At 39.1% G+C, this 15,599-nt stretch overlaps 3 protein-coding genes across 3 annotated transcripts; all 3 read left to right on the top strand.

Annotated features, from left to right (window-relative positions):
* Positions 1-2,719: 2,719 nt before the first annotated feature.
* On the top strand, positions 2,720-4,458 carry apoa2 (apolipoprotein A-II). The gene is made up of 4 exons (XM_083989704.1): positions 2,720-2,832; positions 3,078-3,122; positions 3,718-3,928; positions 4,059-4,458. Exons 2-4 carry the CDS (start codon positions 3,080-3,082, stop codon positions 4,213-4,215), a joined length of 411 nt encoding a protein of 136 aa, XP_083845830.1. The 5' UTR covers positions 2,720-2,832; positions 3,078-3,079; the 3' UTR covers positions 4,216-4,458.
* A 2,604-nt stretch (positions 4,459-7,062) lies between these two features.
* On the top strand, positions 7,063-8,827 carry apoc2 (apolipoprotein C-II). Its single transcript, XM_083989176.1, has 4 exons — positions 7,063-7,154; positions 7,469-7,531; positions 7,662-7,818; positions 7,918-8,827. Exons 2-4 carry the CDS (start codon positions 7,483-7,485, stop codon positions 8,003-8,005), a joined length of 294 nt encoding a protein of 97 aa, XP_083845302.1. The 5' UTR covers positions 7,063-7,154; positions 7,469-7,482; the 3' UTR covers positions 8,006-8,827.
* Positions 8,828-11,409: 2,582 nt separating this feature from the next.
* On the top strand, positions 11,410-14,781 carry LOC310999213 (trypsinogen-like protein 3; the record flags this gene model as incomplete). The annotated part of the gene is made up of 5 exons (XM_083989537.1): positions 11,410-11,431; positions 11,518-11,647; positions 12,183-12,436; positions 13,960-14,096; positions 14,566-14,781. 5 exons carry the CDS (start codon positions 11,410-11,412, stop codon positions 14,779-14,781), a joined length of 759 nt encoding a protein of 252 aa, XP_083845663.1.
* Between the last annotated feature and the right edge of the window lie 818 nt (positions 14,782-15,599).

Genomic DNA, 15,599 nt, shown 5'->3' with positions numbered 1-15,599 from the left:
ATCTGTAGCACAGTTCAGATGAACCCAATGCACAATATGGAGACAAATAAAAATGTTGGTCCCAGCTGTTTAGACAGCTGTGAGAGCAGGTTTGTAAATGCAACACAGCTATGAACTTTCATCTCAACAATGGTGTTGAGTCCTTTTCATTCAGAACATGCAGTGAGCACAGAGCCTAAGCAGTGAAAAGAGGACATTGATTTTGTGGTGGACTCTGTTCACAAAACTGCTTTGCTTGGCTAAAAATGTTTATTTAGTCACCCCCGCCACCCACCACTCCCCCCCCCCACCCTTCTCCCCGTCCTGACTAAAACCCATTATCTCTCCTGCTAGAACAGAGACTTTGACTGGCCTGTATACATATCAAATGGGACTGAGATATCAGAACCAAAGGGCATTTGGACAGCTATTGAACTCTAATGCTAATGTTGATCTTGAGATATCAGAGTTTAGAGTTCACAATCTAAAAAGCATTTCTTCACTTTGATTCTAACTTTAACATTGTAATACAGCAAATATTTAACAGGCTAAAGAAAAACAAATAACACAAATATCTGCAGTGGGTAAAACAAACAAAATCAACTTGCACATTACACAGAATATTGGATCAAAGCTGCCTACAACTTCTTTATCTTTGACATCTATGCTATCTTAGGTAATGCAACTCCTCTGCATTTTCAGTATTTACTTATACATGAAAACATCATAACATGTAGACTGTGGGGGATAAAGTGGCTCTGTACTGCAACACCATTTTAGTCAAAGAGCTGTGGCTTTACCCTGAGTTTGTCAATAAAACGTGATGAAGCACAGGAAAAACAACAGGTTGAATGGTCATCCGATCAGGACCAATGTGCACACTCTTGCAGTCACCTAATACAAATAAAGTGGCTTGATAACACTTGTTTCATTCAACTTCTGTTGACCAGAGTCAGGAGAAAAGGTAAAATGTCCCTTACTCTTTACATGTTTGTTGATGAACACACAATGAATTTGGTTTTGAAATCTGAAATTTGATCTTATTCTGTGATTGTTGACAATTGTGACAAAAGGACAGAATTGAAAGGAAACAAATTGTGCTCTCTGACAGATGCAAACCAAACTGCTTGTTTTTGGTCTCATCTTATTAATGCAAGGTATGGCTTGTATGTCTTCAGTCCTTTATGTCTGAACTGTTCTACACTTTCATCTTTTCTCATCCTGACTAACGACCATCCTTCTGCTTTTTAGCATGTGGGCCACTCTTGGCCCAGACAGTGACCCCACCAGAGGCTGACTCTCCAGGAATCCTACAGAGGCTGGCTGACAAGACCAGGTATTTCTCAATGCACCCTGCTCATCAACAACTCATTAAAGCTTGTCTGTAAATTTCTACTTATCAGAAAAAACGTTTTTTGTTTGTGTTAACACTGTGTCTGTATGTCTCTGTGACTATTTGTGTACTTGTGCTTCACATAGGGATGCAAAAACTGCAGTTCATGCTCTTGGGTCAACAGCAGTGGGCTTTATTGGTTCTTACTATGAAGACCACGTCCAACCACTGTATGATTCCTATCTTGGATGGCGCTTCGACATCCAAAACTCCATCTTGGACAGGATCCAGACAACCATTGACAACTACAGGCCATTAAAAGACTAAACTACTCATTAATAAGGAAAAAGCTTATGCAATATGTCACTTGTATTCTGATCATGTCTCAAGTTTTTGCCAGGCTTTGATGAGTGTGTCACAAAACAACAGAATCTAACACATTTATAATAAAGGTTTTCTTTCAACAGACCGGCTCCTGTTATTTGTTATTCATCCTGCAAGCAAGAGAAAGAGAGGGAAAGATCACAAGAGGGAATAGTTATGATAAGAATGTGAATTCATTAACATGATCAGGAAAATATAATACAATAATTTATATATTACTATACTACTATATTACTATGACTAATAATACTACATATTCTTAAAGAATCATGCAAATACATTGAACAGTTACATCCAGTCCACTTCCTTTGAGTGGTGATACATTGATTACTTTTGCCGTTGCTGTGCTTTAGTTCTGTTAACTGAAATCAAGAATTAGGGCAAATGGAAAACTAAGAATGAGGCAGAGTGCAAAGAGAGAGATATCACTCTACTTGCAGTCAGTATAAGGGTGAAAGGTGAGGGCACAAATCCCAGAATGCATTGCTCTGGGTTCAGGACAGTGTGTCAGGACAGGCCCCGGTTGATTGACCTGCTGACCATTTGACTCTGATCTGTGTCTGAGCAGACTTTATAATGTAATTAAGACTTGATGTAAAAGGAGAGCTGATTACCAACAGATAACCCAATCAACACCCTTTATTCATTTATTTTATGTAGTATCTTTTATCAAAGCTGGAAACAATGGGCTCTTTTTTCTTTCTTTTGCCCTAAGACACGTGATGATTATGACATGCATGCACTTGGAGATTTTGCACAACACACAACTTATGCGATATCAGGAGGGCTCTGAGTGCATCGCCATATGAATACAGATAAACTTACATTTAAGGAACGTTGCATAACCACGAGTCATATTTCCACATACAGTGTTTAAAGTGAATATCATGTACACTGGACTTTGTTTAGGTGAACGTGTGTGTGGGTGTGGGAGTGAGTGTGTGTGCCTGAGTGTCTGTGTGCGTGCATGTGGATGTGCTCGTGTGTGTGTGTAGGTGTGTGTATGCTCATCAGATGACGTTTGTTTGCAGTCCCCCCCTATATCATCCTGTCCAGATGTGAGGTCCGAGTTACAGACAACTCGCTTTCAGAGAAGACTGTCACTTCTTGGATCTGTACATCCAACACAACAGCAGGTAAGTGCCTCTGATTCTCACTGCTAAAGCACTCGCAGCTTCTCCTCTGAAGCCCCTTCTGGGCAGATTACACTGAAACATCAACTTTGTAGAACATTTAGAGGTTTGACTTTTTCTGCTCTCTGCAATTTCATCAACTTGTCTTTCATCTTTAAGCATTACATTTGTCAAATATGTAAAATAATATTGGTATCTCCTCATGGGCAGTTCCTCTGTAAGTTCTTCTTTTTTATGTTTTGTTTCAGACATGAACGCAAAGTACGTCGTGGCACTGATCCTCGCTCTGCAGGGTAAAGCAAAACATTCCAATGCATTCTGAATACTTCCAGTGAATGAATTACATGTTTTAATAAAGTATAGTAAAGCAGGACTATCGTGTGACTGTAAAGAATAGAAAATATTACACAAAAAACATTCAGAGAGACTTATATGTAAATGCAATTTTTTTTCAACTTTGTTTTGAAAAATACTAGAAATCCTACATGTTTTTATTGCATTCAGTAAATTTCAATATCTTATTGGATACTGTTGCATGCTGTCTCCTGCACTGCTTTATGTGTGGCTTAGATCAAGTTAAAAACAGATTTTTAAATGAGACAGTGTAACTGAAGCAGTCATCATTTTACACACTGAACACTGGTTCATAGACTTTATTTTAGACAAAATTATGAGAAACTAAGAGTTGCAAAGGAGTTTTTGTTTGGCTTTCAAAGAACACTTGCACATAAACTAATAAATAGTTGCTTTGATAATTCTTCCAATGCTATAATTTCTGTAGATTGCTCTATGAAATGAACATGTCTTGATGATATTATGATCTATTCTGATCTGATTTTTACAGCATCGATTCTAGCATTAAAAAATATATGTCTTATTTTCCTTCAGTCTCCATGAGCCTGTGTGAGATCCCTGCACCATCCCAGGAACTGGTTGACAAGTACGATTCATTGAAATCCGTGTTCTTCAAGAGGCTGATGAATGCTTTCGATAAGGTGTCGCAGAGCTCAGTCGTGGAGAGCCAAAGGGAGACTATCAGGGCTTATGCCGGCGATGTGAAGACCAGACCCGAGCTCAGTGCCGCCGCCAAAGTGGCCAGGTGAGTGTTATTCAAAGAACAGTCTTTCCAGGAAAGACCCTGTAGATGTTGCTGGGAAAACTGTTGTGTTTAAAAGCAATGCCAGCTAGAAATCTCCTTTAAATCATTTTTCTTTCCTAATTTTGTGTAGTGCCCTGGGTGAGGAGGCACTCCCTCTGTTGGACAAGGCCCGCTCATCAGCTCTGGGTATGTACGAATACTACCTGCGCCCCTACGTTGGCGACAGCCTGAGTCACGGCATCGACCACATCAAGGTCTACCTGGACAAGTATCTTCCCTCTGAGTAAAGAAGACCATCTCTAGCAAGTCACCTGCCAGCAACTTGTCATAGATGATAGCTCATAGAAACTACACCACTTTAGGCTGAGAAGAGCAATGCACAATGCAAATACAATCCTTTGCCAAACTTGTCAACATCACCTATGCAATTGTGCATGTACAGTATTTTGTGTTTGATACACTAACCAAAGTCTATGTGTGATTGTGTATGTATATGTGTGAATGTGTTCAATAAAATGAACTGGAAACTATTTGAAATGTGCTTTTTCATTAAGAGATTGAGGGGTTTACTTCCACACTATCATAAAGCTTTATTTGTGTGGCATAAGTGAAGATATTATTTTATGACCCAAGTTGTTCAAGGCTCCACCACTCACCAAGTTTTATAATATACTTACACATTTCAACTGAGCTACAAAACTCCACATCTTAATTTGATGCCATATAAATGAATTAAACATTATAGGCCTGGTTTATGAGCTCAGCCCCCATTTTGATAAAATGGAGCTGTAATCTAAAATGAATGTTTTACACTATTAGTGATGGCAAAACCCACTGAATTATTAAACACAGAAACTAATGATAAGACATGAGAATGTCTCATATTTTTAACAGGAATATTTTGTCATCTTTACTCAGAACACAGCGAACAGAGCTCTTGAACTTCAGGCTCAGTCTGAAGTTATCCCATCCTGAAATTATGAGTACGTCTCCCTGACCACAGTGAAACAGGCACATGGATAATTCCTCCAGAAATGTTATTTTCCTTGGAGCAAAGGTGACAAAGACAACTTAACTTCTCAGTCTTGGCACAGCAATCTCTTTATCTATTTACTGTTAAAAGATGCTCTGAGTGGGCCAGGTCTGAGGACATTTTGAATCATGGCATTTTGAATGAGCAAAATGCAGGAGGTGCAATAGCGTTCTGTAACTGTAACATTATTATTTCAGTTTTTCTTTTCTTTTCTGCAATTTGATTCCAACTGTGTAATAACAGTGTATACAACAAAAGAGCTCATGATTGTGTCTATGTTGCTGTAAGCACTGACGGTGCTGTCACATCACGGAGTAGTGATCGCCTCCGGCTACGGAGATCACTGAGCAAAGAGTCATCACAGCACTGAATCAGATGGATTAAATCAAAACTGTCTGAATCCCACCGCTGCCCACAGCTGTCCTCAGACTGACCTGAGCTCTAAGGTCACAAGCAATATGACACGTGAGGCTGGTGACACATGATTGGCTGGGCTGTTTATTCAGGACTCTTAGGAACATGTTGCCTTTCCAGAGAAAAGAACTGGTGAAAAACACCAGTCAGGTCCAAACTTGGACAAAACCATCACTTTTTGTAAATATGTACAGTGATAATGCAAGTAGCTGGGAACCTCACAAACTAAATAATATATATAACTAAATAAATATAAAAATATGCTCTTGAGTCACTGAAAAGGCTTACATGGATTTAAAAGCATGTGTATTTGTTAGGACTTTCTATTGTATATGTAGTAGAACTGTAGAATATTTTTTGCTCTAATAACCAGAGACATTATTAACCACCAATATGTAAATTTCAAGGCTAAACAATCAAAGAATAAAACTGTAAAAAGAAAAAAAAAGAATTGGTAACACTTTATAGTAATTACACACTATTAAGCAATAGTTAAGCATTAATAAATACTGAATTCTTCATTTCTAACACATGAATACTCATTAGTATGTAGTTTATAAATAAAGTTAGTGCTTATCAATGATGAGTAAAACATTATGTTAATAAACTACATACTAATGAGTATTCGTGTGTTATATATGAAAAATTATAAAATACAGTAATGATTTTTCATCTTATTATTTTTTTGGACTGTTGACATTCTAGGCAATTTAATTTCATAGAGTGTAAAGGATAGGCAAATATAAGCCTTGGGCTTCAGCCTATTCCCTTTTCGGTCACTGTATGATATTTTCTTTTTTGTGTGTGTGTGTGTGTGTGTGTGTGTGTGTGTATGGTTGCAATTGTGTATAATATGTTTTGGCTAAACTGTTCACACAAAATGGTTGATTTTGATGTTGGTGTTGTATGACCGAAATAAACAAATTTCAATTCAAAATAAATGATGAATTCAGTATTTAATACTTAACTAATGCTTAATAGTGTGTACTTATTATAACGTGTCACCAATGAATTACCTTAGACAGGATGTAGAGCACAAAATATGATTATTGTATTATTCATTTATTTCCAATTTTAATTGTAATGTTAATATTTTGATGAGTGTATCCAAACTATTGAAAATGAAATTATATCATTTTTCTATTCCTGATTAAGACCACAGTGATGAGTGGAAGTAGTTCAGGGATATTTTACATAAAGGGTAAAAGTGTGTGTCTTACACTCCTTCTCCCCCAAAACAATACTTGATACATCAAGTAGAGCTGGCCTAAATATTGCATGACCTGATTTAGACCAGATGACGTGTTCAACACACTCTAGACTTAGCTCTTTAAAGGACTTAGGACTATTGTAATGTGCCATGAACGCATCATCTCCGTTATGCAAGTAACAAGTTCGTCCTTAGTGAGGTTGTGAACTGGGCGTACAATGGAGTACAATTTTTTGCACTAATGAACTACTTTCTTGATCAATAGAACACAATTGACTGTAGTGCATTAATTAACAAAGTCAAACCCTGATGACTTTTAAAGCACCTTTTTGATGCCTCCTTCATCCTCATGTTTACGTAGATAATGATGTCTGTTTAATCAAGACACAATGTGACACATACCTCCACAAACACATACCTGGACAACAGTGAGGGTTTATCTCCCACAGAGTGCACTTTGGCTCTGGGAGCGACAAGTCAACACATTTACTCTCCTATATAAACTGGCTGGGCAAGCGGTGCCTCTTACTTTGTTTTCTTCACCCGGGTCATTTCTGGAGAGGCATACAGTAAGTACGGCTATTTCTGCTTCATTTAGTCTTGAAATACATGAATGTAGCTCTGGTTATCAGACAAGTTGGAAGAGAATTCATTCGTTGTTTGGTGTAAGCTTTGTGTATAATAGAGCTGAGGGGCAGAGAGTGTTTTGTTTTCGTGCTAGATAAGAAAAAGCCTGAGCAGACTCTTCATACACAGACAATTTATATGAAAACATATGCACTGTATCAGCTACACACGAGTGGATGAAACCTATGACAACATCTCACCCTAGTGGATAAAAGAGGTAAACTTTAAGTGTCTCTTCATACTCTTTCCCCTACAGGTGCGAGTGACATAATGAACAAGCTGCTGGTCGTCACTGTGCTTGTTGCACTCCTCGCTCTAAGTAAGTGTATTCTCCAATGAAGAAGCTGAATTCAAAACAGAAATAAATAAACGATAGAAAGATAGATCTGGTATTCTTGATAATATGGGATGCCCTTTGACCCATCTAACCTGGTTTTTCCTTTCCACAGGTGCTGAGAGCTTCCGTGTGCCGAGGCAGACGCAGGAGGAGCCGGGGACTCTGAGCAAGATCGCAGATAAGTTCAAGACCCTCTATGACAGTTCTGTCAACACTGCCAGCGGATACCTGGAAAGCATCAAGGGTCTGAAGCTGGAGGAGAAGGCAAAGTAAGAGACCTTAAATGCAGACTTATAAATGGAGATTTTTAAAAGTGTGATCTCATTTTTATCCCTCTCCTTAAATGTGTCCTTCTGTGTTGCCCGCAGGAACATTTACAGTGAAACTACTACAGTTGTGAGCACATACTCTGGCATTCTGCAGGACCAGATTTACCACCTCTTCTACACCCAGTAGAACAAAAACTGATTCCCAATGACCTCAGCCACCGTCTCCTACAGCGTAAAAAAACTTTAAAGCTTCCCACAAAAGGCTAAAGTATTATTTGATATTATGAACTTTGCCATATCTCACCTCATCCAAGCATCAGAACCTCAAACAGCATCTTCAGAAATAATGGTACCCAGCACTCTGTCTGGTGCTTTCGTGGGCCACTGTGCCAGTGGTGCATGATGATAACCTCCCAGCAGGGACTGCAATCCTCTGAAAAAAAGAAAAGAAAAAAAGAAACGGCTTGCACCGAGGAAACTGCACAGAAACAACTTTGCAAGCACAGGAAAAGGAGCAAACACCATCTTTTCATGAACCAACTATTTTCTCCACGAGTCTCCAAATTAGAACACAACCGGCCATAAAAAAGCATGCCATCAATTAACTGATCGATCACCACCTCATAGTTGACTTGTAATGGTCACCCCACTTCTGAATGAATTGAAATATTGTGTCTTGTCTTGAAATAAAACATTTGTACAAAAAAACCCTGCTGTACGTGGTTGATAACTTCCAATTTAATTCATTGTTTGATGCAGTGAATTGTGCCCATACCTCCTGTCTGTTTGTGCAAGACCTGTGTTTCCTTTTATCTCACCGATGCAAAGGATCACGTGTTTGTGTCTGTATGAATCTGCAACGAGGCGCCGGGCACCAGACTTTCATCGGCTGACGCAGCACGAGAACAGAGGACTCTGTTTGCAATTAATAATGGATGAAAAGAAACAACATGTAAAAACGCAAGCATGGAGAAACTGACAGAGATGAATAAACAACAAAGACTGTGAAGTTTGTTTTGTGGCATCTGACAAGCGGTGATGCAAGAGTGTTGTGATGATTTTTAATTAATGCTTCATTCTACAACATGTGGCGTCTTCTGAAGCTACAAGCAGCACAAACCAAAGGAGATTAATTTGCTTTCATTGCGATCATGCGTAGTTGTTACAGACGATGTAGCCTACTGTATGTACCAGAGAGCCAGAGGATAAGATAAACTACACATATGAGGACAATGGTATTGCGATATTTCTGACAAAATATTGCTAGCTGGATTACTCTAAAACTCTGATCTGATATGGCTTTGGCAGTAAATTTGATTTAACCTTTGGGCGTCTTAACTGCTGCAAAACATCACACCGTGAAAGGGAGAGAGAAAGAGAGGAGGAGGAGGTCAGGAGACCTGGGTGATTGACAGACTTGACTTTTTACAAATGTGGTTTGATGAATTGGATTCCAGTCTCTTGCTTTGATTGGAGCATATTTACAGTGAATCGTTATTTAGACCTGCCCAGCCATCACATTTTTGTATTACAATGCTGTTGGAGCTGTCACACCTCAAAGGGAAGTCGTCACGTGCCACATGTTCTGTATGGGTGGGTTGTTATTGCACGGCCCTGTGAGTGTGTATACATGGGCATGAATCACAAAATGTGTCAGTGAGTCAACATCAACAATTATTTTAATCAACATTAGGAATTGATATTGTTATGATGGACCATCTGTTTTGTCACATTTTTCATGAAATACAAACAATATTCATTCAGTTTGATGTCAAAAAGGATGAAAGTTTACCTTCGCCACTCTCTGCAGATATTTCTCCTGGGACAGATAATATGGATGACAGACCATGTGAAATTGCTGCTTGGTGTTATTCCCCTCCCATATGTCATATATTAAACAGATGGTTCTTAAGTGCAGAATTTCCATCTCACTGGAAACACATCATCAATTTTAATGGCATCAGTCATTAATTTGCTGGTTGCTTGAAGGTGCTTTACACCTTTGCCTTTCTCTCTGATAAGAAGTTGTCTCAAAGAAGGTGGGAAGTATTTAACAATGGTAACTTCTCTGTTGTAGGGTGGCCTTGGTGCATTTCATGTGTTTTTTTTAACAAATAATTTGTTCCTTGTTTTAAAAATCCTTATTAGTTTGCAATACTTTAGCAGTTGAACTATAAATTGTATATGACTGGGTCAATAAAAACTATGATTTTATGTATGCTTACATTTAAGTCCATGATAAATGAAACTGGGAAGAAATTATCCAATACCCCCCAGCTCTGCTTTTTTTTTTAATACAAGGCTGGATCAAATAAATCAGATCAGTAGCCTGATCAACACCTGTCCCGGTTGCTGCGTATTGGCAGATACTGTTGAGAAAATGGGAAAGGTCACTCCTATCAGTTGGAAAGGTTTTTACTTTTCTAAGCGCAGTAATGACAAGTGACAAGTGTAATCAATTCATTAGTGCCGAGTCATCTTGTGTATTGTTCAGAGATATGATTGCCGGCTATAATGAAGAGGATCTCAATAAACTTCAATTAGCGTGAAACAAGGCTGCTACTTGTTGCCAGTTGTTCACATCGTAGTCAGTTGGTTTAGTTATCCCCACAGACATGACTAACATTTTAAATACATACAGAGCCTCTGTGGGATGGATCTAATTAGTAAACAGTACCGAAGAAATGGAGATGTACGATAGACTACACTACGCCAGGGTTGTTTGTTATAAGCTATGATTTGTTTGTGCTTGTTTGGCACTCTCTCTGCCTTTACTTTTGAGATCTTACATGAGGTACTTTGAATCATTTATTAATGTTATTTGTTTTATCTTTACAGTACATTTTTGGGCAAAACAACAACAGCTAATGAATGAATGAAAAATAAATATTAATGATCCCTGGAGGATTTACAAAGCAAAGTAAACCATCACATTTTCAATCTTTGTTTTAGACTCAAAGAGGAAGAAAATATAAGACCTTTTAGTGAATATTCTGAATTTCCAAAGGGCCATTTGGAGTTATGCAATCTGTGACCTTTTAAGTGTGTCATGGAAAAATATTAAGTAAAATATTAACACCATTATATAACTTCCCAGCAGAGGAAGTCATATCTCCAGTCTTATCTTTTTCATCATTAGTATTTATAGTACTATTGAATCACTATTGATCAATTTATGGCATTATAGTCCAGTGTGCTGTTCTGGTGCACAGACTAACCATAAGAAATGGTTTTAATATAGCCCACTGAGCCTTAAGAAACTGTGAGCAGCAGGTGTTTGTTCATCTGAAGTCTATGAAAACAACATTAACTTCACTATAACAGCAAAACCATGATATTTCATGTATCAGGAGTATTTTTCTTGTTCTCTGGGAACAAATACTTACAGGAAACAAGGTGTGTCTCACATTCTCTCATAAAGTCATTACAAGTTATGGCTCACCTGGAAATGAAGCTGAATTAGGGGCCTGTTCCTCCCACTGACCTGCAGATATAAAGAATCAAGACTGCTTACATAGTCTTCACACGCTTTTGGAGCTGCAGAAAGACCGAACTAAACAACAGACATACAGAATGAATCTTCTCCTTGTGATGGTTGCTTTGGGGCTTGCAGGTAGATATTTAGCATGCTGTGTCTAAAATAAATACAATTAATACTAGAAGAGTCTTTGAGTCTCCGTTCTCATTATTGTGTTGCAGGAGCATCTCCCCTGAGCTACAACAAGGAATGTCAGCCTTACTCCAGACCCTGGCAGGTCCGTGTAGGATCATGCAGTGCAGCCCTCATTGACGAGAGGTGGCTTGTGACCTCTTTTAGCTGTGCACGAAAGTAGGTGTTATTAATTTTTTTTAATTCATTGTTAATGCCAAATGAAAACTTTGTTGATTTCAAATTAAAATCTGTATAGGTTTCTTTAAAGGCTGTCACAGTTTGGAGAGTCATTCAAAACAAAAGTTTATATGTAAAAAGCTGCTTTTTGTTTTGAATAAGCATTATTTTCATCTTAATAGCAGCACTTTAGTTTAATGGACACCCAGTTTCCCCCAGACTACAGCAGTTAAATCACATTTGGGCTTGGTAAAACCTGGCTGGAGTGCTTGATTCTGCTTTGTTCAAAATTCAACCATTATTATTTCAATCTTGCATTTTTTTTCAGTCTTGAATTCAATTGCTGAAGCAGTTTGTCTTTACCTTCGGCTGCATACAGTTTTTTTTCAATCAAAAGTGACTCATAAAGAACGTTGCATGATTAATGATGTTTAAGAAATATCAAGAAAATATACTATAACAATCTGTCAGTGGACATGACCACTGCAAAGTCCAGTTGCATCCCTTCAACCAGTCTTCTCTTGCATCCTTGCAGTCTTGGCGGTGCCATTGCATCTCTTGGGGACCATGATGTGACTGTAGAAGAGGGAAATGAGCAGCACATTCCCACTGACATGGTGGTCTACCACAGCCCATACCGCTCACCATTGCACAGCCTGGCAATGGTACGTCTGTCCAGGCCAGCTGTCTTCAACCAGTACGTCCAGCCCATCCCTCTGCCCAGTCGCTGCCCACGGCCTGGAGAGACCTGCTCTGTCAGCGGCTGGGGCACCACCATCTCAAATCAATGTAAGTGAATTTAAATGTGCTGCTGTGGCTTTCACAGCTCATTAACTTGTAACCACATTAGAACTTTGTGTAATTGCAGGATAAACCAGTGTCGCCTAATCCAGTCCTCAAACATCCTCTGCCCTACTAAATTTTAACTCCAGCTTTCCTCTGAGTATCCGCTAAAGGCCCCCCGAGCTTCAACTGTAAACAAACCTTTCTCATTAACACAGATTGTGTGTAACTTTTAAAAAAGCAGTTCAACATTTTGGGGGAAATAACCACGTATTCACGTTCTTGCAGAGAATTTGTTCTGATAAAATAAATAAGGTATTACTTTTTTAATTAGTGGGCTTTAGAAGTGTTGGCGGGGGATTTTGTGAAGGCGGATTAGGCTAGCTTCATGTTTGGCACCTCAGTGTGAGAGTGGGATCAATCGTTTCTTCCAGCTGATAAATACATCGAGTGAATTTCTGTCCCAATACAAATCATTTTCTTAAACTATGTTTTACTACATACCGTAATCTAATGCATATAATACATATCTCACCACCTTCTGTAGTGTGGTTAGATATGTATCAAGCCACCACTTTTCTTGCACTCTGCATGTTCATTCTTATGTGCGTACTAGTAGAATTCAGGGCACAAACAACACAGTGACCCATGTTTTTGTACAGTGCAAACAAGGAGAAAAAACAAAAACATTGTGATTTCCAGGGCTAGGGACCGATAACCCGTGCTAACCTGTAAAAACAAACAGAAAAAATAAACACCATGAACAGACAGGGCAAGCTATGAGAGAACTGAAGGAGTCTCAGCAATCATTATTTTAGACGTGTTTACATATCCACACCTACAGGCAGGTAAAGGAAGCGTATGCACACACGCATTTCTAAAGCTACTAAACTAACATTTGTTGTGCAAGCAGTAGCATTAGTTGCACATGCCTCTCATATCCTCTCCAAAACAAACACATGCAGTGCAAAAGTAGCATCGATGTCTTATGAGTATTTATCATACATTAACCTGGAGAGACACAGAATGAAGTAATGTTAGTTTTTATACTTTCAGTATGACTGAAGGAAATGTTGGACTCTGATCAGCAGGTGGGCTTGTTCTTGTTGAAATGCTCATAAATATTCTGGTCAGTGCAGCCTTAACAAGACATGAACACTCAGTTTTAATAATGGCTAAAATGCTATTCTTTAATCAGAGTAGTTTGTAATTGCCTGTCAAAATGCTCAGTCAGTGATCAAGACTAATTAAAAGAGGAAGACGTTGAAAACAGTATTTACTCAAGGTTTAGACCTTATGCTCTAGAACAAGTGGTGACAATGCATGAAAATGGGAATTAATTTATATCTGCTGAAGGAAAGGAGGGAAGGAGGCTCTTGTCAAAAAATGAGAGGCAGATTGATGAGTGTTGGTTCTGAATATATCACAGTCACTCAGTTGTACTTGTGTTACAAATTCAGGTGAGATTTGAAGCACTTAGAATCTCAAATAATCAGAGTAATAACTCACACTCATTCTCTTCAAAACAGATGAGCCTGCACAGCGTCTGAAGTGTATAACTGTGCCTGTTCTGGATGACCGGACTTGTCAGAGCACTTTCACTAGGATGTGGTTTTGGAGCCACACCATGATCTGCGCTGGTCAAGGAAACACAGATAACTGCATGGTCAGTATGGACACAACCCAACAGAGCTCTAGCTCATTATACCAATGCATTTTCATTTCATTTTAAAGGGATAGTTCACCCAAAATTCAAATTTCACTCATTATCTACTCACCCTCATGTCGACTTAGGTGAGAAGTTTCAGAAGTCCTCCGTGCCTTCTCTGAGTTACAGCGGGGCTCCGTGCAGCACTGCATGTCCATATGACGGTTGCGGGGGCTCACTTTTCTCCGTCCAAAAAGACACAGCAAAAAACATCCAAATACCTCCATAGTGCTCGTCTGTAATGTCCCTCTTGTATTGAAGCCCCAACATGAGAAATAGTTCTGAAAAAAATTAAATAAGTCTCGCAATTTGGACGGACCAGGAAGAGCAGTGCTCTTTGGGTGAACAATCCCTTTAATTCACTCGTTTGCATGCATTGCCCATACACAGCCACAGCAGTGTATCTGATTCTCTCCCATTTCCCCAGGGTGATGATGGCAGTGTGATGGTGTGCGATGGCCAACTTCAGGGTGTGCAGTGGATCACCAGGGGCTGCAGGAACCCAGCTATACCCTCTGTCTATACCAAGCTGTGCTACTACAATAACTGGATCCAAAATGTGATCGAGCGTAATCCGCCAACTACTACTACTACAACTACTGCTATGATGCCAACAACAAGCAGCAAATTTACCGGAAGATAAAATGTAGCCATTGCTATAGACATTGCTTCTGACCGCTTCACAGTCAAGGTTTAGTGCTTGAACTCATATTGTAGGAGTTGTCATTTAGGTAAATTCAGCAAGACACAATATTGCACTTATAGTGAAAGTAATACTCAGAGAATAACAGTCATCAGTACACTCAGCTGAAATAAAAGAACATGAGCTACGACACTTCGTGTTTCATTCATGGACTTTAGTCTGCTCTTTACTCTGTGATTTCTTGTTCCTTGGCAAAACATTTCTACACCTGGCTAATAGCTGCTGCTAATTGGCTCTGATGTTTTTCACACTAGACCATATGCGACCACGTATGTGATACAGTGATAGTGAATTAGACTCGACAGGAAATATTTCTTTGTTCCACTATACGCTGCGAAATCCTGTGAGTGTCAGTTTCTTGATGACAATATAAAAATATTGCTTGTTGCTCTAATCGATTTGACTACGTCTAATGTGATGGGGTGGTGGTGGTGGTGGGGAGGGGGTAAGTCTTTGTGAGAAACCCAGAGTACTGATCCAATTCTGAAGTGCCCCTCAGCTCAATGCAACATGTTGGCATCTTGTAACTCATTGTTTCAGTATCACAACTCACAGCTTTAATGTTCTAATGTTCTGATACGCTCTCCCATTAGCACAATTTCCATCAACAGCAAGCTGCTGTTCTCAGTGAAAGCTCTGATAAACAGACAAACCACATGCCCACGACCAAGCAGCAGACAGACACAGTTAGGAACAAATTTGTTAGCATTGTGGAGCAGCAGAAGAGTTGGAATGGTTTGATAAAGGGAGAGTGAAAA

This window comes from Trachurus trachurus (assembly GCF_905171665.1).
Source record: "Trachurus trachurus genome assembly, chromosome: 16".
Classification (NCBI taxonomy): Eukaryota; Metazoa; Chordata; class Actinopteri; order Carangiformes; family Carangidae; genus Trachurus; species Trachurus trachurus.
This window is presented reverse-complemented; position numbering and strand designations above follow the sequence as displayed.